At 44.4% G+C, this 27,258-nt stretch overlaps 1 protein-coding gene and 1 long non-coding RNA gene across 2 annotated transcripts in view; both read left to right on the forward strand.

The window, feature by feature from the left end:
* Positions 1 to 1,481: 1,481 nt before the first annotated feature.
* The window catches only part of LOC147640596 (Transport protein particle (TRAPP) component), a 66,374-nt gene continuing 40,597 nt past the window's right edge, over positions 1,482 to 27,258 (forward strand). Inside the window, exons 1-2 of the mRNA XM_086813347.1 lie at positions 1,482 to 1,685; positions 1,777 to 1,874. Coding sequence (XP_086669473.1) covers positions 1,632 to 1,685; positions 1,777 to 1,874 — 152 coding nt within the window. The 5' untranslated portion in view covers positions 1,482 to 1,631. The remainder of the gene's footprint in view (positions 1,686 to 1,776; positions 1,875 to 27,258) is intronic.
* On the forward strand, positions 5,453 to 6,264 carry LOC147640597 (uncharacterized). The gene is made up of 2 exons (XR_015267385.1): positions 5,453 to 5,742; positions 5,866 to 6,264. It is a non-coding gene; the product is annotated as an uncharacterized LOC147640597 (long non-coding RNA).

Raw genomic sequence — 27,258 nt, forward strand, 5'->3', positions numbered from 1 at the left:
TAGCACAAAGGGGGGAGAGAGGAAGTGTGAGCCTAAAAATTGTACCCAATCTAGCATCAAGGGGGGGTTGTTTAAATAAGTAATGCTAAAGTGCCAAGTCACCTAGTTAAAGTTATCCCACATGAGCTATCAAAGCCTTGTTGTACCTCCCTCATATAAAAGGGGTCACTTTTAGGCAATGGAATCAAGCAAGCTCTCAAGCCTTTTTATGAGTACAAGTCTTAATCTCGTACTCATCTTATGGTTGTTCTTAGGTATCATCCACCCTAGCTTAGCTTAGCACTATTCACATATAATTAGTGTAGGATTAATTCACATGTAATTAGTGTAGGATTGTTATTTTCGTGCTTGAGAATTAGAATTTATTCTCCAAGTGTCTTAAAGGTCTTGACATTACTCCTCCTCCTCCTCCTCCTCCTCCGCTTCTATACTGTACTTTATTTGGGAGTTAGAGGGTGAGAGAGAGAGAGAGAGAGAGAGAGAGAGAGAGAGAGAGGGCTAGAGAGTGAGAGGGTTAGAGAGAGAGAGAGGTTTAAAAAGAGAAAGGTAAAGAGAGTGCGTTAATGAGAGAGTTAGAGTTAGAGTTAGAGTTACAGAGAGAGCATCAGTGAGAGAGAGTCGATGTGTGTGTGTGTGTGTGTGAGAGAGAGAGAGAGAGAGAGAGAGAGAGAGAGAGAGAGAGAGCGCTTGAGGTAGAGAGAGAGTTAAAAAAAGAAGGTATTTTGTTTTAAATGGAAAAAATAAAAATGAGCTTTATATATATATATATATATATATATATAGAGAGAGAGAGAGAGAGAGAGAGAGAGAGGTATTAACGTCGGTAGAATGCAACACGAGGGCATATATGACCAACGTTAATACCTCTCTCTCTCTCTCTCTCTCTCTCTCTCTCTCTCTCTCTCTCTCTCTCTCTCTCTCTCTCTCTCTCTCTCTCTCTCTCTATATATATATATAGAGAGAGAGAGAGAGAGAGAGAGAGAGAGAGAGAGAGAGAGAGAGAGGTATTAACGTCGGTAGAATGCAACACGAGGGCATATATGACCAACGGTGGGACTTGAACTTGGGTGGATCATGGCTTTTATAAGGGCCCTTGCACTAGCCAATCTGCCCCACTTGTGGGTGGCAGAAAGGTAGTGCGAGAGAGAGAAAACAAAAAGAGCACACGAGCATGTAGACGAGTTGGTAGAGCTGTCGGGTCCCATTAAGAGGACCCGGGTTTGATACCATCGAGTTGTGCGATGGGGGTGCTTTGTGAGCTGGTGGGGCAGAAAGGTAGTGCGAGAGAGAGAAAACAAAAAGAGCCTACGAGCATGTAGACGAGTTGGTAGAGCTGTTGGGTCCCATTAAGAACACCCGGGTTTGATACCATAGAGTTGTGAGATGGGGGTGCTTTGTGAGCTAATGGAAATACTCCACCCTCCCACAAAGGAAAAAAAGAAAGGAAAAGGAAGAGAGAGGGGAGAGAGTACAATTAGTTTAAAAGTTTTTGTATAGGAAAAATAAAAAAGAGCCAGAGAGAGAAAGGCGGGTCTGGGTTATAACGTACTACTAGTATGGCCCCTTCTACCCTAATTCGAGCGAATTGAAAAACAAGAACCCACGAGAGAGAGAGAGAGAGAGAGAGAGAGATGGCTCCTCTGTTGAGGGCTGGGGACGCCACCGTTCCAAACGTCGAAAAAGTGGTACAGTATGCCCCAGGTGTTTTTTTTCAAAGCTCTCGACTCTCAAGCTCACGCTTAAAATTTGAATGTTTTGGTATCCTTCTATTGGTAGAATGCAGAGCTGTTCACCCTCACCTATGGCGCCATTGTACGCCAGCTCCTCACCGATTTCGAGGAAGTGGAAGAAGTCAACAAGCAGCTGGACACAATGTGAGTCTCTCTTCCTTTTTGGTTGTGCTGTTGTGGGTTCTTCAGATCTGGCGTGCCCTTGGAAATTTCAAATTATTGTTGGCTGTAATTATAAAATGATCTTTAACTTACACTACTTTGGCCAATCAAAGCATAATCATGATTTATTAAATCATTTCCTAATCCCGATGAGAAATCTAAGACCACATTGTTATGTAAGAAGCGGAGGCAATTCTTGACTATTTTAAGAAATCCAAAGCTCTCAAAAAAGCGAAGCGTTAAAACCCCAGGTGATGCCTAGTTCACAAGGCAGAAGACTACGAACTTTCGTGCAGAGAAAAGCTTGCGAAAATCGCTTCACAGAATATCTGCTGATGATAAGGCATTCTCTCATGTGTCCCTGCTTAAGGAAAAAGCAGTAGTTCTTTTTTTCACATCCTAGGTGCCCTTTGCTCAAGAAGAGTGTAGGTGGCTCTATGATGTTTTACAAGTGCAAGCAGTGGAGGATTTTTTATTTGGGCAAAGGAATTTTTGAAGTGCTTCTCTTGGACAAAGACCTTGCTTCCAAATTAGTCACAAAGTTGCCTCTGTTTAGGAATAGAGAACTGTTGCATATCTTCCCTAGGGAGCCCTCTATGGATGTCGACAAAGATTGGAAAAGCATGTTCTGTTTGCATGGAGATTGGTTGAGCTCCCACCTTCCTTATCTATGGCCATTTATGGAAGAATTAGCTGATCTCTTTGCATTCCTACTCATCTAATTTTGGAAAGAGGATCAAATAAATGTTGGGTTCTAAGAAACCCTAATGTTTAGTAGAAGAAGTACACAAAAAATAGCAAGAACACACAGTAGGGAGCTATAGAGACGTCATCAGTGTGGATATACTAGAATGAATTGAACAACCCACAGGTTCCACCAGATCACATCCCCAGGCCTGGTAATTGTCTAGGGACATGTTTGCTCAAGTTTTGTTGCAAGAAACCTCCTGCAAACCTGTAAAAACAGCCAATAATGGCCCTTACAACAGTCGGCTAGCTCCTGTTGAGGCTCTGTTCACTCCGTCCAAGCCTTGTTCTCAACAGAGTAGCACAAAAACAGTCCCAACAGCCATACGCCAGCTTCTGGAAACAAATCTAACAGCTTGCAGCCCTGTAGAGCAAGGTAGGATCAAAACGTACGTACGGATCCAATCCGCACCATACGGGGATCCGTACGTTTTTTTTTGTTTTTGTTTTTTTTGGGGGGGGGGGGGTTCGCCTGCGATGAACGTTTTTTTTAAAATGGGTTTCGCCTACGATAAATGTCTTGTGTCTGTGTCTGGACTCTGGAGGCCGTACACCTTCCGGTAAGGGTGAGCCACCATGCTCTCTCTCCTCTACAGTCGCACTCTCTCTCTCTTCGCTACTGTCGCCGTCGCCTTCCCTTTGCTTCGCCTCCTTCCCGGCGCCTTCCCCTGTTCGCCATCTTCTCTGTTCACCTGCTTTCGCCCTGTTCGCCATCTTCTATGTTCGCCGCCCTTCGCCCCCCTTTCCCCACCCACCCTTGCCAGGCCCCCAAGGCAGCAACATAACTCTCTCTCTCTCTCTCTCTCTCTCTCTCTCTCTCTCTCTCTCAGAGCCTTAGCCCACCATTTGTGGACCGTGCACTGAGCTCTCAGCCTCTCTCTCCTTCAAGTCTCTCTCTCTCTCTCTCTCTCTCTCTCTCTCTCCCTCTCAGCTGAGCTGCCCACTAAATATTATGCGTTGCATGAGTGCTGAATCCTGATTGAAATTGTATGGCATTGTGCATTGAATTTGTCAGAGCAATCATGCTGAAGCGAGAGAACCCATACTGGAAGGAGCACACAAAGGTCATTCGCATTGTGACTACTCCAGGGCAGGCAGGTAGTGGCACTCGACAATGGCAGTGCAAGTACTGCAATTTCACCCTCACGAGTACAATTACTCGTGTCATCAAGCACCTCAGAGGCATTGGCACCACCAACAATTGTGCAGGGTGCAAGAGAGTGCCACAAGCATTGAGAGATCAGTTGATTGCTGAAAATTTCCCTGCAATGGGGGCGGCTGGAAGAGGAAGAGGCACGCAAGAGACACAGGATGCGCTTCATGATGCTCTTCTTGGGGACTTGGCCGGTCCATCCACGCAGGTTGATGAGGATTCACAATCTCAGCTTGCCTCTTCTGAGCAGGCATTGTCTACCAGAAAGGTGGTTGAAATGGAGATTGCTCCCACTCTCATAGAGTGCAATATCTCCTTCAATGTTTTGAGGACTGACCAATGGAAGAGGATGGTCAGAGCTATAGCCTAGGTTGGACACACGGAGTCATGGTCAGGGCTTGAGTACAAAAAGATGGCCACCATGATGTTTGATGAGCAAAAGGCCTTGATAGACAAGGCATTGGTGCCAGTGAAAGCAGGTTGGCAACAATTTGGTTGCACTATCATTTCGGATGGCTGGAGTGACACACGGCGACGACACATCATCAATATTCTTGTCTCTTCATGTCTTGGTACGTATTTCTTACGCGCTGTGGATGCTGGGAAGGCACGCGAACGCATCTCTGCTGAGAGTATCTATGAGCATATTCGCCAGGCAATTGTTGAGGTTGGTCCAGAGAATGTGGTGCAGGTTGTAACAGACAATGGTGCTAATCGCAAGGCAATGGGAGACATGGTGGAGGCGGAGTTTCCTCGCATTGTGTGGACTCCGTGTGCAGCCCATTGCCTTGATTTGCTTATGGAGGACATAGGCAAGCTGAGTTGGGTGCAACCCACAGTTTCTGATGCCACGAAGATCACTACATTCTTCAGAAAGAAGCAGCAGGCATAGGCTATCTTTAGGAGCCACAGCAACCTAGATATGGTGCGGCCATCCAAGACAAGATTTGCCTATATGTATTTGGTGCTACACAGGCTTTTCAAATTGAGAGATCCACTATTACAGACATTTGTGGATCCAAAGTGGAGAGATATGTATCATTCACAGACAGAGCCCACCAAATACATACAGAGACGGATACTGGATGAGACCCTCTGGACGGATGTGCAAACTCTCTTAGTGGCTTTGCAGCCAGTATTTGTACTTCTGCGAGTCACAGACATGGAGGGCTCCACTTTGGGCTTAGTGTACCACCTCTTCATGCAGATGAAGAGTCATATTGCAGCCTGTACGTCCCTGACACAGAATTGGTAAGTAAAATCTTGATTCTTGATGGCCGATTACAGAATCTTGACTTACTAATTGCTCCACTTCTCTGTTTATTTTACTCTTGCAGCCAAGATGATATATTGGCTATTGTGGATTATCGATGGGGGTATATTGTCGCCCCATTCATTGGATGGTTGCATTCCTCCATCCTTTTTACAAGACGCCACTTCTCTTTCATGATAGGGAGCTGCTCACCTTACGAGATAGGTACATTAATAGTATGTATGATGTGGAGCAGCAATTGGAGATTGATGCGGAGCTCTGCAGCTGGGTCAACAACTTGGGACCCTCATTTGCTAGAGCTGTTGCTCTTAGACTAGAGGCCACCAAGCTTCCTCTTACTTGGTGGCAAAACTATGGAAGACAGGGTCTTCCACATCTTACAGATATAGCTCTGCGAGTGCTATCTCAGGTATGTATATCATGTATGTACTATGCCATATGAACTAGTCTTGTGAAGCTTGTTGGAAATTGCCGAGCTCACATGAATGAAGCACTTTTTTTGAATTGGAGTGCAGGATTGTTCAGCAGGTGCTTGTGAGCGCAACTGGAGCGCTTACTCGCTCATACATTTAAAGATACGCAATCGTTTGAGCACCTCTCAACTAGAGAGACTGGTCTATTGTAGGGCCAACATGAAGCTCGTACGAGCTTATCATGCTTTGGGCACCCCAAAACAGGTGAGTTTATCCTATTCATTCTCTTATGGAGATTGGCCTCCCATTTACATAGCTTTTATACTATAGTATACACACAGTTGAGTCGTTGACACTCCGCGTTCTCTTTGGTTTTACGTTGAATAGGTGGATCCAACACGTGTCAAGCTGGTCCCAGATCCTACCACCATTGATGAGGCAAAGCAACGGTTGAGAGATGAGCAGGACGAGATTCTTTGCCTCCTGCATAGAGAGCTGGAGAGTGTAGACAGGCGGGTGACGAGATCGAGAGTCCGGGCTTATAAAATTCAGCTACATGAGGGACCTGCAGATGCAGAGAGTTCTGGCCGGAGAGGCGCTCGGAGTCTTTTTAGAACCTCTTTAAGATGACTCTCATGCTCATCCAAAGTTTTGCTGTATATCAAAATATCATCTAAGAAAACTACCACATATTTTCCTAACAGATCTCGAAATATATTATTCATCATCTGTTGGAAAGTTACTGGTGCATTAGTGAGACCAAAGGGTAACATTAAAAATTCATAATGCCATATCTTGTCCTAAAAGCAGTTTTAGGCACATCTTCCTTTGCTATACGGATCTGATGATAACCGGTTCGCAAGTCAAGCTTTGTAAAATACTTAGCTCCATGTAACCTATCAATAAGATCATCTGATCTATCAAATTGAATGTCCATTTCTGAATGTTAAGAAGATGGGCTTATAGCTGTGAGTTTTGTATGTTATTCTCAATACTTCATAGAAGTCTCTTTCTTAAAAATTAAAAAAAATTAAAAAAACCTACCTGTCCTGAAACATTCTACGTTTCACTCCATGCATGAAACGTTTCACCAACGTTTCACGTTTCGCGTTTCAGGGAAAGTGAAACGCGTTTCGCGGTGACCCTGGGTCATGTAGATATAATTTTGGGAATGGAATAGTTTCATAGCAAAAATTTAAAAAAAAATCTATTGATTGGATCAAACATTTGATGTCTTTCCATCATAATGGAAGCCTTGTAACTCTTAAAGAAAACATTGTTGTACCCAAGGAAACTTTTATCAATGAGTTAGAATTAATGGAAGATATGTTTAACTATGAACTTTTCCAGATGGTTATGGATCCAGTGGCTTCATGTGTTCATTTTGATATAAGCACTGTTTCTTTAGATGTTTGGAAAAGTAAAGTGTTGAGTTCCATTAAAAGCAAATTTGAGGATGTATTTCCTGACAAGTTATCTCATGGATTACCTTCTAAACGAGAGGTGGACCATAAAATAGAGCTAGTACCAGGGGCGAAACCTGTTAGTATTCCTCCGTATCGGCTTAGCCAATCTGAGGAGGATGAGGTAGCCAAACAACTAGCTGAATATTTGAGTATGGGTCAAATTAGACCAAGTAAGTCTACTTGGAGTGCACCAAAAATGGGCATTCAATTCGATGTCCAAATTTGGGAGTTTTGTCCAATTTGGAACAAAATCCCCTAATTGGTTACCCAATTCGAGTAAATCTCAATTTGGATCCCCAAATTGGTTACCCAATTCGAGTAAATCTCAATTTGGATCCCCAAATTGGTTGCCCAATTCTTTCACCAATTCGAGGATTTGGACAAAACCCCTAAATTCAGGTTTGGGCAAAACCCCCAAATTGGTTGCCCAATTCTTTCACCAATTTGAGGGTTATGATTGATTGATTATTGAATTGTTGGTGTGCACTGTGTATACTTTGAGCTCTTTTGGCACCATGCCCAACCTTCAGATTTTATGTATATAATCGTTTTGGTCTATCGTTTCACTGGCCACCTTCCGGTGGTGAAACGTTTCATTCCAAAATGAATCGTTTCAGCAACGTTTCATTTCAGCAGTGAAACGTTTCGCGATGACCTTGACATGACCCAAGCTCATGACATGGAAATCAAGCCTATCTGAGTACAATTGGATGTCTAACGGTAGTTTTGACACCTTCTTGTTCCAAAATTGGACTTGTCCCTCCAGCCATCTTAACCTTGTATATGTGATCATTTTGCATCGTTTCCAGCTTCATCCTCTGTACTACAATATTGTTAATAAAATTGTGAGTACTACCAGGACATGAACCTAATGTCCTTTCATTGATCCATAAACACGAAATAATTCGTTTGGACCATAAACGTTTTTATTGAAAGTACAATCTGAACATTGGGTTCCTTCAAGATACGTAATATTGACTTCATAGAATTTACCTTGAAGTTCTGTAATGTGTACAGATTTCTTCGGTATGAACTTTTTCGGTGCTGTCTTTTGACTAGGCGCCGAAGTTGTTGTAGCTCCATTCAAAAGATAAAATTTCTTTGTATGCCCTTTCTCCTTGCTTTTAAAGCATGGAAGATTTTCCTTACAAACTTTGGTTTTTTGCTGGCGTTGTCACCATTTTTTGGTTTTGGTGTGAAAACCAATTTTCTTTTCTATCCATTGTTTGAATAAGTAAACTTGGATTTCTTTTCACTTGACGCTGGTTTTGATGAATTGGTACCAACCATTGTCTTGTGAAAAACATGAGCAGCCTGAATAGCATTCACAGCCGTTTTAACTTTGCACTTCTTCACCTCGTATTGATAATCACGAGACAAACCATTGATAAAAATACTACACAAGGTATGATCATCTGACTTGGCTTTGGTAGCCAACTGTCTAAACTTTTGCACATAGTTATTAAAAGACAAATTAGCCGTGTTATTTTTACTAGCTTGACAATAACTTCGAATTCATCCTCAGGTTGTTGAACAAACTCCTTCTTGAATGCATCTTCAAATCCTTGCCAAGTAGTGGGAATAGAATCTTCTTTAAGATTCTTCCACCAAGTCAAAGCTTTCCCCTTTAACAATCCTTGTGCCATTTGCAGTTTATGCGCATCAGTGAAAGGGTAAAAAGCAAAGTGTGTAGTCCACCTGTTAATCCAGGTATCTACACAATTTCATTTTCTCCTTCTTCTCCCCGCCATATATCTTTGGTGCAAAAGACGGAGCAATTGCTTTGGTAGGAGTAGATGAGGTGGTTAGAAGAGCTTTCTATAGAGTTAAGAACTGCACCTTAAGTGATTCCATCTCATCATGGCACTTTGCTATTGTAGTCTCGCGAGACGTTGTGTTACCTCCAAAAATTCGCTCTTTGCTACCTTCTCCTCTTCTTCTACATGGAATTTAAGATCTTCTCTTCCAAAATTGGGATGATCACTTATGTCATCGACATTGTCATTGACTAAAAAGTCAATATGAGCCGTGGTAGATGAGTTCTCTATGAATTTGGATTATACTTTTCTTTACCCTTCTCTTGACCCCTTCACCAAAAGTTCTAGTAAATTCCCTAGAATCAACTGCACATAAGAAAAATGCTTCAATTAGCATTTGGTGGCTAGATATTGGCAAAAAAATCATGAAAACACCGTCTAGAATCAATCCAAACGGATAAATTATTAATACAAGGCATGCTCGCATTAATAATATGCGTGCCTGTTTGAGACCATAAAGAGCCTTTTGCTGAAGATACAGGAGAGTCCATGCCAAACGAGCTCTCATCAAATGGAGCATCTCGGGAAATGATGATGTCATCAATCTTTGGATCCCAGAAGCGGTACCCTTTGGATCTCAGACTGTAGCCTGTGAAGATCATCCTCTTAGACTTCGGTGCAAGTGTGGTCCTCTTTTGATCTAGGACATGCACATAAGCAACACAACCGAAAACACGTAGATGAGAAACATAAGGCTTGTGTCCTGTAAAAGCCTCCTCCGGAGTCATCCCCTCAACTGCTTTTGTGAGAGAGTGGTTAATGAGTAAACTGAAGTAGCCATAGCTTCACCCTAGAAAGCAGGAGGTAGATCTGCATGATGCAACAAAGAACGAGCCATCTCTTTTACGGTCCGGTTCTTCCGTTTCACAACTTCATTCTGTTGAGCAGTGTAAGGAATTGTGGTTTGTGGGTGAATGCCCTTTGACACAAGGAAGTTATCAAACGGTATAAACTCGCCACCATTTTCAGTCTGGAGAAAAGCCTAGACTGATTTTCCACCATCACGATCCAAGTCCTGAAACTGGCAAAAGCATCTGACTTCCAAGCCAAAAAACAGGCCCAGACTTTGCGAGTGAAATCATCCACAAGAAGAAGAAAATATCAAGCCCCTCCAAGAGACTCAACCTCCATGGGTCCAACAAAATCTGCATGTATAAGCTCCAGTCTTTCGGTTACTCGATGAGTGGCCTCCTTTGGAAATGCATCTCGATGCATCATGTAGGATGAGCAAATGTGTGACAGAGACCTGAGCTGAGGTAGTCCGTTGACAACGTGCTAAGTGTAATATGCAGCGGAAATCTTCGTATTGGAGGATCCTGTCACACAAATGCTCACACCGTCTTCTGTATCTTGAGTTTCGTGAGTTTAGCAATCCACTTTAATACTTCAAACTTTAGAGAGATATGAGAGAGAGAGAGAGATGAGAACTGTATACCAGATTGGGTCCCAAATTACTCACTGAAGGGCCTTATCCCGTTACCGAGATAGTATTTGCTTTATTACTTTAGAGAGAATGACTGTAGACTATAAATAAGCCAAACGCAAGATCTCGGAGGATCGGAAGCCTGGCTGAACTGTACACGGCTGTAGAAACACCACAATGAACTGATCTCGAGCCTATGCACTCTTCCCAAGGGCATGAGGAAGGGCTGCACACCTGAGGCGGAGAAGGGACTGTAGTGGACTGTTCTAAGCTATGAAAATATGCTGAAAATGCTTATGAATGATGTGTTACCTTCACCAAATGGCTGGGGCATGTGTGGATGATGCATAGAAGGCTGAGGACTGCTGTAGGACTGAAATGCAGATCTGTAGGGGACTGTGCACAGGACGGCTGAGGAATATGCAGAAAACGCAGATATGTTTGCTGATTAGGGCCTGTGGAGGTACCGTACGGCTGCGCTTGAGGACTGTACTGCTGTAGGGACTGTTGAACTGCTGTGTGGGACTGCTGAACTACTGCGTTGGAGAACTAGGGTTGATTGAAGCAAAACACAGGTGCTCAAAGGGCTGGAGAAGAAAAACAGATGCTCAGAGGGCTGGAGAAGCAAACGCAGATGCTCAGAGGGCTGGATGAACTATGGCTGCAGGCGGGTATGCTCCTAGGGTTGAGGATATGAGGCGCTCGGATTTTGATGGCTGAATGGGCTTCTAAGCACAATGCTTGCCTGTTTATACTAGTTGGGAGTTGGTAAAAGTTGGCTGATTGGTCATAAAGTTAATAAACTTTATGTTATAAAATGGCATTAAATGCTAATAAAATACTATAAAATATTGAAAAAATACCAGATAAATCCTAGTGAAGTTCCTAAGGCTTTTGTGATGTTCTAAGTGATGCATAGGCATATGAATGCATGTTATGCAAAATGCAGAGTGCTTTCTAATGCAAATACTAAGGCTACTACTGACTCTACATGCATGAATGATTCTCTCCAAGTGGGTTAAGGGACTTGACTGACCGACTGACTTGCTAAGGCTGAGGAATGACCTACGTAGCTCGTGCCTGATTTATCCTAGACTGTGGATATACAATGGGGTCACGGCATACGACAAATATCATCCTACTGGGTTCTAATAATGTATAGATGTTGCACTGCTGATGATGAGCCATCTTGTCACCATGCACTGAGTGCAGAGTGCATGTGACATTCCCTCTTGCTTAGCTTGGCGGCAAGTTCATGGCTTCCAAGTAGTCCGCCAACAACTGGGGGTACTCTTGAAAGAACTTCTCTACGGCTTCGTGGGTACCTCAATCTCGGAATTCCGTATAGAATTGACGCATTCGTTGATTGGAACCATGCTTCCAACGATGAAGAAGGATCTGCTCGAGCTCGATGACTTCTGCTTCGTCTACCACGTCTGGCTGCTGTTCATCTGAAACATCAAACACTTTTGGACCAACATATGGTTTTAGCCAATAAACATGGAAAACATCATGCATTGTCCAATTGGTAGGCAACTTTAACTTCATGGAGACATCACTTAACTTTTTGACTATCGGAAAAGGGCCAAAACTACCGAATGAAAGCTTGGGACAATGTTTGCTCACTTGTTTCAATCTTTGTTTTTGACTGATACTGTCTTTGCTCCTCTGGAGAAAGATAGCCTCCAGTGATGCCTGCATGAGCCTTTTTCTCAGGGGTTTTCTTAGGCTTGGATTCCTTACCCCCTGAACTAGAGCTAGGACTGTTAGAAGACGAATTACCCTTCCCCAATTGGGGTTTGGTATTGGACTGAGATTACTGCTTGGGCTTGCCTCCGTTCATCTTCATTTCTTCATTCTGAGCGAGAGTCAAAGCCCGGTCATATGTATTGGGTTCAAAGTTACGAACTGTGAACGGAATGTTAGAATCCAATCCACGAATGAATTGCTCCATCTTGGCCTGTGCAGATAACCCTAACTGTTGTGCTAAAGTAATAACCTTTCCGGAAAACTGAAGCACTGGGGATCCGTTTTGTCCGAGTCCATAGAACTCATCTGCGAGATTGGTCATGTACTGGGGCGGGAGAAATCTGGTCTTCAAGTCATTGACAAAGATGTCCCAGTCAAAGGTTGTGACACCTGTGGTCTGGTCTCTATGAATACTAGACCAATGTTGCCACCAAGTGACTGCCTCACCAGTGAGATGGGGAGCCGCTACGTGGACTTTATCTTGTGGGTCTGTGATCCTAGCTAGTGGAAAATGAGCATTAAACCGATGAATAAATTGATTAACTGCTGAATGATCACACTTACCATCGTACTTACTGAAGTTTGGTTGACTGCGAATGACGATAGTCGATGCTGCGGATTGCGGGCTGGTGGCACCTATGGCTGGGGAAACTGAGAGAGATGTTGATACCTCAAGTGTATGGCCACCTTTTTCCATTTTTTGCTTGAGTAACATATGGTCTCGATCAAGCTCACGTTGGTGCTCCCGAGCGGCGAGTTCAGCGTGACGCCGGTCTTCGTCGATCCTGCGTTGGGCTTCCTCATAGTCCCGTCTTTTTGCTTTTTCTTGTTGTTTTCTTGCTTCTCTTTTTGCTTTTTCTTCTCTCCTTTGGGCCTCATTCTCTCTCCTTTGTTGTTCCATTTGAAAGAAGAGGGAGATGTAGTCGGGTGCTGCTGGAGGCGGAGGAGGACGTGCTGCTGCTGCCTCCAAGAGTTGGAGACGCTCCATGAGCAGCTGGTTCGGAGCTCTAAGAAGAGCTATGGTGTCTGCTGTAGACGGAAGAGCATGGTCTCCTTCGGGGGAGACGTCTTCCGGCTGATGAGTACTCTCTTATATAGACATGATGCTGAAGTCGGTGGTCGTGCCGGAACGCAATTTGACCATCCAAGGATGCCCTCACGCTAGGATACTGTGTGTGTGGACAAGCTGAATCTGATACCAATGTAATATGCAACGGAAGTCTTCGTATTGGAGGATCCTGTCACACAAATGGTCACACCGTCTTCTGTATCTTGAGTTTCGTGAGTTTAGCAATCCACTTTAATACTTCAAACTTTAGAGAGATATGAGAGAGAAAGATGAGAACTACACCAGATTGGGTCCCAAATTACCCATTGAAGGGCCCCCTATCCTGTTACCGAGATAGTATTTGCTTTATTACTTTAGAGAGAATGACTGTGGACTGTAGATAAGCCAAACGCAAGATCTCGGAGGATCGGAAGCTTGGCTGAATTGTACATGGCTGTAGAAACACCACAATGAACTGATCTCGAGCCTATGCACTCTTCCCAAGGGCATGAGGAAGGGCTGCACACCTGAGGCGGAGAAGGGACTGTAGTGGACTGTTCTAAGCTATGAAAATATGCTGAAAATGCTTATGAATGCTGTGTTACCTTCACTAGATGGTTGGGGCATGTGTGGATAATGCATAGAAGGCTGAGGACTGCTGTAGGACTGAAACACAGATTTGTAGGGGACTGTGCACAGGTCTGCTGAGGAATATGCAGAAAACGCAGATATGTTTGCTGATTAGGGCTTGTGGAGGTACTGTACGGCTGCGCTTGAGGACTGTACTGCTGTAGGGACTGCTGAACTGCTGTGTGGGACTGCTGAACTGCTCCGTTGGAGAACTAGGGTTGACTGAAGCAAAGCGCAGGTGCTCAGAGGGCTGGAGAAGCAAACGCAGATGCTCAGAGGGCTGGATGAACTATTGCTGCAGGCGGATATGCTCCTAGGGCTGAGGATATGAGGCGCCTGGATTTTGATGGCTGAATGGGCTTCTAAGCACAATGCTTGCCTGTTTATACTAGTTGGGAGTTGGTCAAAGTTGGCTGACTGGTCATAAAGTTAATAAACTTTATGTTATAAAATGGCATTAAATGCTAATAAAATACTATAAAATATTAAAAAAATACCAGATAAATCCTAGTGAAGTTCCTAAGGCTTTTGTGATGTTCTAAGTGATGCATAGGCATATGAATGCATGTTATGCAAAATGCAGAGTGCTTTCTGATGCAAATACTAAGGCTACTACTGACTTTACATGCATGAATGATTCTCTCCAAGTGGGTTAAGGGACTTGACTGACCGACTTACTTGCTAAGGCTGAGGAATGACCTACGTAGCTCGTGCCTGATTTATCCTAGACTGAGGATATACAATGGGGTCACGGCATACGACAAATATCATCCTACTGGGTTCTAATAATGTACAGATGTTGCACTGCTGCTGATGAGCCATCTTGTCACCATGCACTGAGTGCAGAGTGCATGTGACACTGAGAGACAATGGGTACATGACCGAAGCGAGAGTGCCATAGAGAAGTATCTGCCTCAGAAACCAAAGCCATCAAGGGGGAGAGAAGCTGATGAATATGTGAGTCAGTGCGAGGGATCTGGGAAGAAAAGTTGGTGATCTTGTAGAGACTCCCATCATGGACTCCATTGGCAACAATCGAGAGTCTTCTTGTTGATCACTTCAATGACCTCATCATCAAAGTACACACCAAGTTCCTTATGAGAAGCTTTGTATACAGAAAACAGATTTTTGAAAATCTGTGGTACACATAAAACATCATGTAAGGTGGTACAAGAATCCAAAGAAACATTACCAACACCGGTGTGAGTCTTCTTGTTGATCACGTCAATGACCTCATCATCAAAGTACATACCAAGTTCCTTTTGAGAAGCTTTGTATACAGAAAACAGATTTTTGGAAATCCGTGGTACATATAAAACGTCATGTAAGGTCCCAAAGAAACATTACCAACACCAGTGTGAGTCTTCTTGTCGATCACTTCAATGACCTCATCATCAAAGTACACACCAAGTTCCTTATGAGAAGCTTTGTATACAGTAAAACAAATTTTTGGAAATCCGTGGTACATATAAAACATCATGTAAGGTGGTAGAGGAACCCAAAGAAACATTACTAACACCGGTGTGACAGGAAGCGAAGAGTTGTCGCCGATACGAACTGAAGAAGAGAGTGTCTGGTAGTCCTCCAAGATATGGGCTTGATTGGTCATGTGGGCAGAAGCACCACTATCACCGACCCGTTCCACTGCTTCAGGTGTGTCACTGACCTCTTGTGGAGAAGTCATCGCTGTGATCATGAGGTGTGAATCCTGTGAAGAAGTAGATAAATGTGTGATTGCCATGTATGCAGCTTTGGCAGATCCCTCCTTTGAAACTTTGTCCTTGCCCTCGTCTTTGGTGTTGTCCTTGTCAGATGCTTTGGAAGCATCCTGGACTTTATACTTGGCTTTGGTTGCTCGAGAGTCATCACGCCGAGCAGCTTGAGTATGACCTGTCCTGCCACAGTAATCACATTCATTGCTTTTGTCCTTGGACTTCTTTGAATCGTGTTTACCCTTGTCTTTGTCTTTGTTTTTGCTGCTGTTGTTGTTGGAGGTCCAGGCAATTTACCAAGAAGTTTATGGATGGGATTTTTGATGGTGCTTCCATACTCCTCAAGCTGTAGCGTGATACGAGTGAACTCTCCAGTCTTCTCAATCAAGTTATTTGACTCATTGATTGTAAGCTTCTCCAGATCTGACTCCAATTTGGCAATCTTCATTGTCGAAGCTCTCCCATACCTCCTGTGGATCTCTATCCACATCTAATGAGCATTACTCCGGGTAGAGACAAACTGTGCGTGTATAGATGGAGTCGTGCAATGAATGATGATAAGACGAGCCCGAGCATCCAATACGCTTCACAAAGTAGGGTCCTCCAAGTGAGCTGTGGACATAGCCATCCACACACCGGCTCCTTCCAGCAATAACTGAGTGTAGAAAGACCATGTATGATAGTTGGTTGTTGTAAGCTTCATGGAGTCACTGACTTGGGGAGGATTGTAGGATAGTATATGGGTAGGGGTGGGAGCAAGACCTGCATATGTCGGGGATTGATGCCACTCATGTGATACTGTGGACTTGGCTTTCCGTTGGGACTTGTGCCTGTGTGTACATGCCCGGAAATGTCTGGAGGATTGGTGTTCCATTATGTCTGGTACCTCCTGTACTTGCCTGAAGCATGTCTATTTTGGTTCATACCAATGCTGCATTGTAGAGTATCTTTATGTGTTTGCTTGCAATTAAAATTGCATGCTATTTTCATGCTTGCCTGACCAATGTGTAGTTGTGGGTAAGGTGTTGCCTGCTCGTGAACCGTGCGTGTGAAACTATTTGCTGATATGGTTATGTGGCATGTGACAGGTGGTAAGTATTGGTCATAAACCTAGCCTTAGGAATTAGCACTGATTGACCCACCGCCTAAACCTTATCCCCTTTGTAAAATGGGAGCAACCAGCCATGTGTCCGTTCTAGTTTGTTGTTACATGGGAAAGTTTTGGGAGTCTTCTTTCAGCCCTAAACACATCCTGGAACATGTTGATGCCAAAAACGCAAGCAGAAGAGAGAGGGAGAGGAGAGAGAGAGATAGCTGAGAATTCAATATATCATATAGTACAAAAAGGTACATCAGATTTGCAGCCCTTGGTTGCCTTGAATGAAAAGGTTAAAATACCTAGTCTAGGCCTAATCCTAAGACCCAGCCCATTGCTGTACTGAATGACTAAAACGATGAGCAATTGTGCCTTTTTATAGGCCTTGGAGGACCTAGTGAACTGGCCGACCAGCAGCCGGCCAGCTTTTGGACAAACAAACCAAAGTCTTGCTGCAGCCGACAGGTGTCCTTACAGCCACCAAGAGTCCCTCAACCATCACCAGTCCATCACTTGCCAAATCTAGCAACTCATGCTCCAAAATCTACTCCTATCTGGTTCTTTATCTTGTTGCCTCTTCAAGACTAGCTCTGAGATATGCATGTGCATGTCTTGCACATGACATCCCCCTCTGCTAAACTTGATGACAGGATTCCAATCTGTATTCTTGGATGACTGTCATCATCCCATTCTCTATTCCCGGAGTCCCCGTTGTCATCCTTCCTACTCTGGCAACCTTTTCATTTAACACTTGGCCCGGTCTCTAGATCCACTCTAACTCTGATGAAGATCTATGCATCTGTTCATCCAGTCCCCATTCCGTTCCTGCCCTGTCCTTGAACACTGTCTTTGGTCTTCTTTCATGAGAAATGAGGCACTCTCACTCCACCCCTTGGAGGATCAACCTCCCTTGGAACCGTTGCCTAAAAGCCTTTCCTGGGTGCCCCAAGTGGCACCCGACTCACAAGACTGCCATCCCCTTGGGCTTTGTGGAACACCACCAACCAACCTCTTGGGAGTTCTTCCCTGTCTTGTGTTCCTTGCCTTGGGCCTCGTACCTGTGCACTTTCCTGTGCCTTGGACTTGTGCAGCTTCATCTGGGATTGAATCAGTGTTTAGCCTTGTTGAGCCTGATGCTCTGATACCAATGCTACATGCGGAAGCTTTGGGAGTCTTCTTTCAGCCCTAAACACATCTTGGGACATGTTGATGCAAAAAACGCAAGCAGAAGAGAGAGAGAGATAGCTGAGAATTCAGTATATCATATAGTACAAAAGGTACATCAGATTTGCAGCCCTTGATTGCCTTCAATGAAAAGGTTAAAATATCTACTCTTGGCTTAATTCTAAGACCCAGCCCATTGCTGGACTGAATGACCAAAACGAGGAGCAATTGTGTCTTTTTATAGGCCTCGGAGGACCTAGTGAACTGGCCGACCAACAGTTGGCCAGCTTTTGGACAAACAAACCAAAGTCTTGCTACAGCTGACTGCTGTCCTTGTAGCCGATAGGAGTCCCTCATCCAACACCAGTCCATCACTTGCCAAATCTAGCAACTCATGCTCCAAAATCTGCTCCTATCTGGTTCTTTATCTTGTTCCCTCTTCAGGACTAGCTCTGAGATATGCTTGTGCATGTCTTGCACATGACACTTGCACCACAAGGCACTTGTCCTCTCTACTAGCACCTAGAGTGGACAACTCACCATCTCTCTTCCCTCTCTCTCTAGAAGTAGGTGCCCGTTTCATGAGGCCTCTTTGGCTGTATTTTGTGCACTTTCTTCTTCCCAACTCCACATCCAAGCTTGCTAGTGTGTTTTCCAAGCTTCCAAGAGTGTTTCCAGGTGGTGTTCACTCTCCCACGACTAAAATTTAGCAAAATAGCTCTTATTTTTGTTGTAAATTCTAGTCTTTTTGCTGAAAATCCTAATTTCAGCCTTCCTTTCTCAAGTTGAACCATAGCGGAAGCTTTCCCAGGGGAAGCTTCATCCTCTTGAAGACTTTTGTCGCGAAGGATCGCGACGAATCGAAGATTTCAAGACTCCAAATGCTTCTATCGCGAAGACTTCCGCTGCCATCGACTCTACTTGTAATTATTAAGCTTTGATGCTTAAATATGGAAGCAAGTAGTAGGAGGGATGAATTGGACTTGATGATCACATACCCTGTGTAGTGTTCTCATGTTCTACGTGCTCTCTTGTAGATTGTTGCTACCATAGAGAGCATATGGTAGGGAACATGGGCACTTTAGAGGGTAGTGTGGGTTGCAAGTCTACACCAACTCTACTTGCAATTGGTAAGCTTTGATACTTAAATATGGAAACAAGTAGTAGGAGGGATGAACTGGACTCTATGATCACATACCTTGTGTAGTGTTCTCTTGTCCTACGTGCTCTCTTGCAGATTGTTGCTACCATAGAGAGCATATGGTAGCAACAATTCTCCTTTCTTGGCATGACGTTCTACTATTGGCTTGGTGGGATCCTGGTCATGAAAGACTACTTTTGAACTCTTTGCAGTTCGAAACATTTGTGGAGTCGCGTGTCATTGTTTGGCCAGACAGAGATGCTTCACGCATACGACTTAACCGCATGGTCAGGTTAGGCTTAGTTAGAATCCGAGATGCTGTGATACCTGGTCGTGACAGGCCATATTCGTTTCGTCGTATTCGGCAGCACTTTAGGGAGTCGAACATTTCAGCCACTATGGGTTGACATCATGCATGCAGTTGAGCCTTTTACTCCATTGCCTCGGCCATCTGCAGATCAGCCTTGGCTTGATTGGGCACTATGTAAATTTGGTGACTTGATATCACTTTCAGCTAACCAGGTCTATCATAAGCTCGTATCAGAGAAAGATTGGGTTTCAGCCAAGGCCAATAAGGTGTGGGGATTGCACAAGTCTAAATCATGGCGGCAGAAAACTCTTATGCGTGGTTGGCAGTCTAAACTCCCTTACCAAGGTAAGGTTTTCATTTGGAGGATGTTGGTGGGAGGGTTACCTACACGGGATCAACTCAGCCGTCGTAAAATTACATTGGCCTCTTGCTTCTTTTGCACGACATGCACTGAAACAGTTATGCATCTGTTCATGAGTTGTCCAGTGGCCCGTCAGATTTGGTCTTTTGTCTCTCGCGTTTGGGAGGCAGTAGAGAGGTCTACTGTTTCGGCTCATCAGTGGATATTTGGGATTTGTCCTCAAGTCATTACTTCGGACAGTCACCTTGTGATATTCCATTTCCTTAGATGGACAGGACTTTGGCATATTTGGACTACACGGAATGGGTTCATCTTTGATTCCTTGTCTGGAATACATGGGCACATTCTACGTATCCGCGGTTTGCTGCTTTGGTAGTTTTCTTCTCTTCTCTCAGCTCAGCTACTGGATGTAGATGTTATTTCGTTATGGTCTACGCGGCTCGGCTGGCTCATCTTTGATGCTTATATCTGGGATGCTTATTTGGCTAGGAGGCTTTCTTATTAGTGTACAGGTTTGCATGGTCATAATCCTTTAGAGGATCTTTTGTGGGGGTTTTTTTTGGGGCCATAGGTTCTGTGTGAGCCATGTGGCTGATGTACATTTTTACATATATAAAACACCATTTCACGAAAAAAGAAGAAGAGAGCATATGGTAGAGAACATGGGCACTTTAGAGGGTAGTGTGGGTTGCAAGTCTACACCGACAACCACATTGTTTGCAATATTGTATTCATATGCATTGGTATGGAAATCTGGTCAAAAATGCCCATGACACTATGTACTTGATTCTCCCAAGATCAATATACTTTATTTGAGGGAGGGGCCGGCCTTTCCGGCTCATTGTGTGTCTCTTGTCATTCAGCAAATTACTTCTTGTATTGAGTTTGTTGTCCATTAAATCTTGGTGTATTTAAGTGTATTAATTAGCATTGTGTTCAACCAAGTTTCATCTAGGGATTGATTTGGCCTCCTGTAGAGCTGTCCGCTCTTCTCTCACCACCTCTTCTACATCATCATGTATAAAGGCTGTTTTTTTTATACTCATGATGTCTATTTGGCTACAACACATATTTCATTGCGGGTTGTAATGCTGCACCATCAATTGCAAGTGAAAGTACCCTTTCAAACATGTCTTGTTGACCCTCGTACAACTGTCTACCAAATTCAGCCATAGGCTGATTTACATTTTCAGCAAACACCACATCTCTACTCTAAAAAATCCTCTGGCTGAGTGGATTATAGAGACAGTAGCCTTTGCTACCATTGCTTTACCCCACAAAAATACATTTTGCTGCCTTGTCATCAAGCTTGCTTCTCATCTGTTGAGGCACATAGGCATATGCAAGACAACCAAAAACTGTTGGACATGTTATCTCCAGCTCTCTTTTACTCCATTTTATGCCCCTTTTTATCAAGATATTTTTCTGATGTCATTAGGGATTTTTCCCATATTTTTTCACTATTTTATACCTTATTTTTAGGTATTTATCACTTTTGCTATAGTCGTGTGCCTTTTGCTACTGGCCGACTGCTCTCCATGAGGTGTATGTAAGCATGGCCATTGTGCCTTCATAAGCATTCAATACTTTTGAGTTCTTGGCTCAAGTGTTGGATCTCTCTTGGTTGTCTACTCTCTCTTGTACGATCTCCACTTGCTTCTTCTAAATCCTCTGGCTGAGTGGATTATAGAGACAGTAGCCTTTGCTACCATTGCTTTACCCCACAAAAATACATTTTGCTGCCTTGTCATCAAGCTTGCTTCTCATCTGTTGAGGCACATAGGCATATGCAAGACAACCAAAAACTGTTGGACATGTTATCTCCAGCTCTCTTTTACTCCATTTTATGCCCCTTTTTATCAAGATATTTTTCTGATGTCATTAGGGATTTTTCCCATATTTTTTCACTATTTTATACCTTATTTTTAGGTATTTATCACTTTTGCTATAGTCGTGTGCCTTTTGCTACTGGCCGACTGCTCTCCATGAGGTGTATGTAAGCATGGCCATTGTGCCTTCATAAGCATTCAATACTTTTGAGTTCTTGGCTCAAGTGTTGGATCCCTCTTGGTTGTCTACTCTCTCTTGTACGATCTCCACTTGCTTCTTCTAAATCCTCTGGCTGAGTGGATTATAGAGACAGTAGCCTTTGCTACCATTGCTTTACCCCACAAAAATACATTTTGCTGCCTTGTCATCAAGCTTGCTTCTCATCTGTTGAGGCACATAGGCATATGCAAGACAACCAAAAACTGTTGGACATGTTATCTCCAGCTCTCTTTTACTCCATTTTATGCCCCTTTTTATCAAGATATTTTTCTGATGTCATTAGGGATTTTTCCCATATTTTTTCACTATTTTATACCTTATTTTTAGGTATTTATCACTTTTGCTATAGTCGTGTGCCTTTTGCTACTGGCCGACTGCTCTCCATGAGGTGTATGTAAGCATGGCCATTGTGCCTTCATAAGCATTCAATACTTTTGAGTTCTTGGCTCAAGTGTTGGATCTCTCTTGGTTGTCTACTCTCTCTTGTACGATCTCCACTTGCTTCTTCTTCATATTCACATCTTCTCACTTGGTATGAGAGATCTTGTGCTTCCACAGTTCAGTAAGAAGAGTTTTCAGCATGCGTTTTTGTTTTCTCTCTTTTGCTTCCTTGGTGGTTGCGGTTTGGAGATTTACTTCGAGCACAAATCAATGTTTTTTTGCATTGATTTGGGGCTGTTTTTTGCCTCCTGGACAGCACTTCTTTGTTGCATTTCTCCTACAGCAGCACCTTGTTGTGTTTTGGTTTTCCCAACCCTCCCTCTCCTTCCCTAATTTTGTATTCTGTCCCTACCCTGGACTAGTGGCAGCACCGTGCACTTGCTCCATAGTCTCTCCCTCCCTTACTTCATCGCACATCGGGTCGGCTCCCATCTCTTCCTGTGTGCCTTGAGCTCCGAATGTGTAGAGGGAAAAAGTGTCCCCGATAAGCCCTTGTTCACACGGTCACTACCACATGTATAATCCTATATTCTTAGACAATATTTTGATTTATAGCCATTCTTTTGGAGGAGCATGTGAAGCACCTGAGGCATGTCTTAGGGATTCTAAGGCGTGCACGAGTTGTATGCAAAAATTTTCAAGTGTGAGTTCTTTTGTAAAGACATCACATACCTAGGTCATCGGATTTTCAGAGATGGGATGAGCATAGATCTTGAGTGTATCCAAAAGGTTTTAGATTGGCCGGTACCTCGGATTGTTAGTTGGTTCATTCGTTTTTAGGATTCATTGTAAGAAGTCAGTGAGGGAGTATTCAGATACAACGGTTCCCCTTTCTAACCTCCTCAAAGGAGGTGGACGAAAGTCCAATGCTCCTATTACATGGAATGAGAGGCTTGATCAAGCTTTTAAAAGGATGAAGCTTATGGTGAGAGACACCACTTCTAGCTATACCAAATCATGGCAAACCAAATGTGGTTGAGACTGATACCATTGATTTTGTGACTGTCTTATTCTAGGAGGGCCGACGTGTAGCAAGAAGCTTGATGATACCCAGGTCAGATGGCATACTCAGGAGAAAGAGGTATATGCGGTTATTCACGCACTGAAAATTTGGGACATTACTTGTATGGATCTAAATTTGTTGTCTTGATTGACTGTGAGACAATCAAATATGTTTGTGATAGACCTAAGTTTAGAGGGAGGAAGGCAAGTGGACAGTGTCGATGCATGATTTTGACATGGAGATTCGGTATCGGAAGGGTAGCTTGAACAAGGTTGCAGATGTTTTTAGTCGAATTGGGGAGGTGAATCTTTTGAGTTTCACCAAGATTTTAGGTTGACCTTTATGATTCCCTAAGAGAACTACGGGAGATTGATAGATATTTTGGTTGTTTTGGTAGCAAGTTCAGGCAAGGAGCTCCATTTTTACAGACGAGTGTAGGAGTCATTCCACTTGTCAAGGTAGCTGGAGGTCAGTATCTTATTCGGAACAGATTGTTGTTCTGAAGTGGTAGAGTTTCCGTTTTGGATAGTGCTGAGATTAGTAGGAGGATCCTTTATGACTGTCATGACATCCTAGAGCAAGTCCTCTGGGGTGCAACAAATCCATGACTTGGTAAAACATATGTTTTACTGCCAATGAGGTGATAGCTCAAGTGGTGAAGGTGTTTGTCTAGAACCAAAAGGTCCTGGGTTCAAAGCCCCCCTTGGTGCTTCCTCGGCGGCATCGCCTACGGGTGGATAAATAAGGGCCCCTGGGCGGATCTTGGGCCAAAGGCCAGTTGAAAAAAAGAAAACATATGTTTTACTGGCCCAAGGTGAGGGCAGAAGTCAAAGACTATGTGGTAAAGTGTCGTCAGTGTAAGCCCAACGGGGCGTGCCGTGACAGATTCAACCACGTGTCCAAGAGGTAAAGAGAGACAGAGAGGAGAGGGAAAGAAGGGTATAGGGATCTTGCACAGTACACCACACTGGAATAGGCCCCGCTTCCTTTCAGGAATTTATTCAAGAACAATCCACGGGCACGTTGGCCATGATCAATACAATCAATGAATACAAAACAAACAGATATGCCTATGTAGGATATCCAAGTCCACATGATGAATTAGGGTTATTAGACAAACCGAGCCCAATGAGTGCCATGACTTTGTTATTCGAGTAACTCTAGGTGTGAATCTTCTCATCTCCTTCTCTTGGTTTAACGTCTGTGCCGCTGACCATGTTCGAGACACCATCTCTCATCATGAGAAAACGCGTCTTTATTTGCCATGTTGGAAAGTTGGCCTCATTGAATTTCTCAAGCATTGTGTAGCTTCTGTTGACTTCCAAGTTGATGGAGAAGTCTGAATTTTGTAAAACCCCCAAATTGTGGTGAGTGCTTGAGCTCTAATTTGATGATTTTACGTGATTTTTTAGAATTCCATTAGTTTATTGTTTCCATGGCCAGATCGTTGGTGGTGGTGGTGGTGGTGAAATTCAGGATCTGTGGTATGAGAGCAGGAGGCCCCATGAGGTAGTCCACTATGCTAGTCCGCCCCTGCATGTGAGAAGGACGTAATTCTGTCTGACTGTGGCCATCTTGTCATCCTGTTGTATATAACCAGTTCATGCATCCCCCCTATCTCTAGGAAGTGCCTCTACCATAAAGCTGTGACACCCCCTTCATCTTTGTTGCTACTCTCTAATGCCATGTCAGCCAAATCAATCTCTGACAATCTGATGGCATCAGCATGGAAACACTGCCTGCCTGCTGTCCGAGCATTAAAGTCCCCAGTAGTATATCCCCTTACTGGGAGAACTCTGCAATGCCAACAAATAGAGGTGCATATGGGGACTAGCATACTGCAATATGTATAACTCTCATGCTAGGCCTGGTGAGTCGTATCCACATAAATCGTGCTTTCTCGTGGCGGGGGCAGGACAACATTAGGGTTAGGGATAGGTCAGGGCTGGGTGGGTTACGGGCCGCGAGAGAGAGAGAGAGAGAGAGAGAGAGAGAGAGAGAGAGAGAGAGAGAGATTTTATTAACGTCTTCCAAAAGACCGAACTTGGCCTATGAGACAAATCGGAGTACCTGTATGGGGTATCCTCTGTCATCCCAACAAAATGAAAAAGTACTGAATAAAAAAGCTGAATCTGGGTGTGCAGGGGATGGAGCTCTACTACTAGGAGAATGCAAAGCTATATGCATGGAGTATACAATCATGATATGCAACCTAGCTAGCTCCATCCTGTACCATACTGGGGGTATAAAATGGTATACATGAGTGAAGGGGGTGTCCACAGCTCCCTGAAGAACATGCCTGGGTGTGCTCTGAAGCGAGCGAGTCCCTCCGCACCCTCTCTGTGAAACTGAGCTCTGATCTCTGTCATCTCTCTCTGGTATAGGCGTGGTGTCCGAAAGCCAGGTGTCCTCTGTCTCCTGCGGGCTCTAAGTGTCTTTGCTCTCTGGAGAGTAATTCCCTGCCGTGTAGGGGCTGGGAGGGGGATGGATCTCTGAAAAAATGTAGTAATCTGTGTCTGTCGCCCCCCCTCTGGAGCTGTCTGAGCCTGTAATAATGTCTCTCTGTGGCGCTGTATGTCTAGAATGTATCTCCCCAGTATGCGCTGGTCTGCTGCCTCAAAGATCTGGCGTAGGGAATGTGGCTCTCTGAATAAAATGGGATATCTCTCTCTGATGGCTGTATATGCTCTGCATCTGCATACATAATGCTCCTCACTCTCATACCTCCTGGACATCTGACTCGCCCAAAAACCTGCTCATATAATGCATAGATGCCCCATGTCATATCTGCTGGTATGCCAAGAGACTGCAGGCGCTGAAAGAGCCTCTCTCGTGGTACTGTGTCAAATGCCTTGCGGAAATCCACAAAGCAGCAATAGAGCTTTCTCTTCCTCACTCTGGCCTGATCAATCATACATCTCAAAGTGAATACATGGTCAGTGGTAGAGAAAGCTCTCTTGAAGCCTGCCTGCCCTGATGAGCGTAAACTTGCTCGCTCAGCATATAAGCTAAGCTCTTGCTCCAGCACTGCACCATAGAGTTTGGCCAGCACGTGGCCAACCATAACTGTCCTGTAGTTGCTCGGATCGAGCATATCCCCTGTTTTGTGAATCGGCACAATGGTGTGCATCGTCCACTCCGCAGGCAAACCCTCTGCTAGTGCCCTGTTAAACAGGTGTGCAAGAAAAGGAGCTAAAGAATCTACTGCATATATGAGATGCTCACCCTGCAGGCCCATATGGTCGGCGGCCCGTCCATGCTGTAGGCGGCAGATAGCTTCCTGTACCATCGAGTGGGTAAAGAAGCTAGCTGTGGTAGGTCGAGGCTTCTGTGGCTGAGGTATAGGTGGCTGCTGTGGGGCATGGTATAGACCCTCTGCATATGTGTGCCATGTCTGTGGGTCTGCAATAGGTGTCGGGGTCCGGGGCTCTCTGAAGTGCCGCCATGAGACAGGGCTATCTCTACTCATGAAGAAATGAAAGATCTCTAGCTCTTGTATCTCTGCGAAGGCCCGCCTTTTGCGGCGAGTAAGTCTCCTCATCTCTCTCCTCGACTCCTGCTCTGTGATGGCTCCCAAGGCTCTCTGTATGCGGAGTCGTGAGTATAGGGCTCTGCACTCGTCATCATACCATCTGTTCTGGGGCATAGTCCCAGGTCTCGCAGGCTCTCCTGAGTGTACACGATGTGGGAAGCTCTGTAATGCAGCCGTGTGTAGGAGTGATGCCAGCTGGGCTGTAATGGTATCCATAGATGTCAGGGGATCCATGAGTAGGAGCCCATCCTCTACTCTGCCAGTGTATATGTCTGCCATGTCATGTGTGAAGTAGATGGTAGTGTGTGGCGTCGGTATGTGGGGGCTGGTGATACTGGTGATCCGGCTAGTGAAAATGCCAAGTATGTATGATCTGCCCCAATAGGACGAGGTGGAATGGAGAATGAGGTGACAAGCTGTGATGCCTCCAAAGACCCCATAATGTAGTCTACCACCGTGCCTCCGGTCCGTGTATGACCCCCATGTGGGAAGCATGTTAGCCCTCCTGATCCCGGCCACTGTAGCATCCCGTGATAAATAACGAGATGATGCCTGGCTCCCAACTCTAGTAAGTGGTCCCCATAATGTCCTCTATCTGGTCCAGTGTCCTCTGGTGCCCGACTAGCCCCTATCTCCTCTGGATCCACAGGGTGGAGGATCTCCATGTCATCATAGTCATACACCTCACACTGTCTGCTCTGTGTGTGGGCATTGAAGTCGCCCGTAAGAAATACTTCCCCTAGTGTAGAATAATGCATAATCTCCTCTGACAGACAAGTGTATGGCGAGGCTCCTGTCTCCTCCTCCTGTGGCATGTCCTCTGTAATGACATAGGAGG

This window comes from Cibotium barometz, chromosome 2, assembly GCF_041138505.1.
Source record: "Cibotium barometz isolate CiBa-2024 chromosome 2, ASM4113850v1, whole genome shotgun sequence".
Lineage (NCBI taxonomy): Eukaryota > Viridiplantae > Streptophyta > Polypodiopsida > Cyatheales > Cibotiaceae > Cibotium > Cibotium barometz.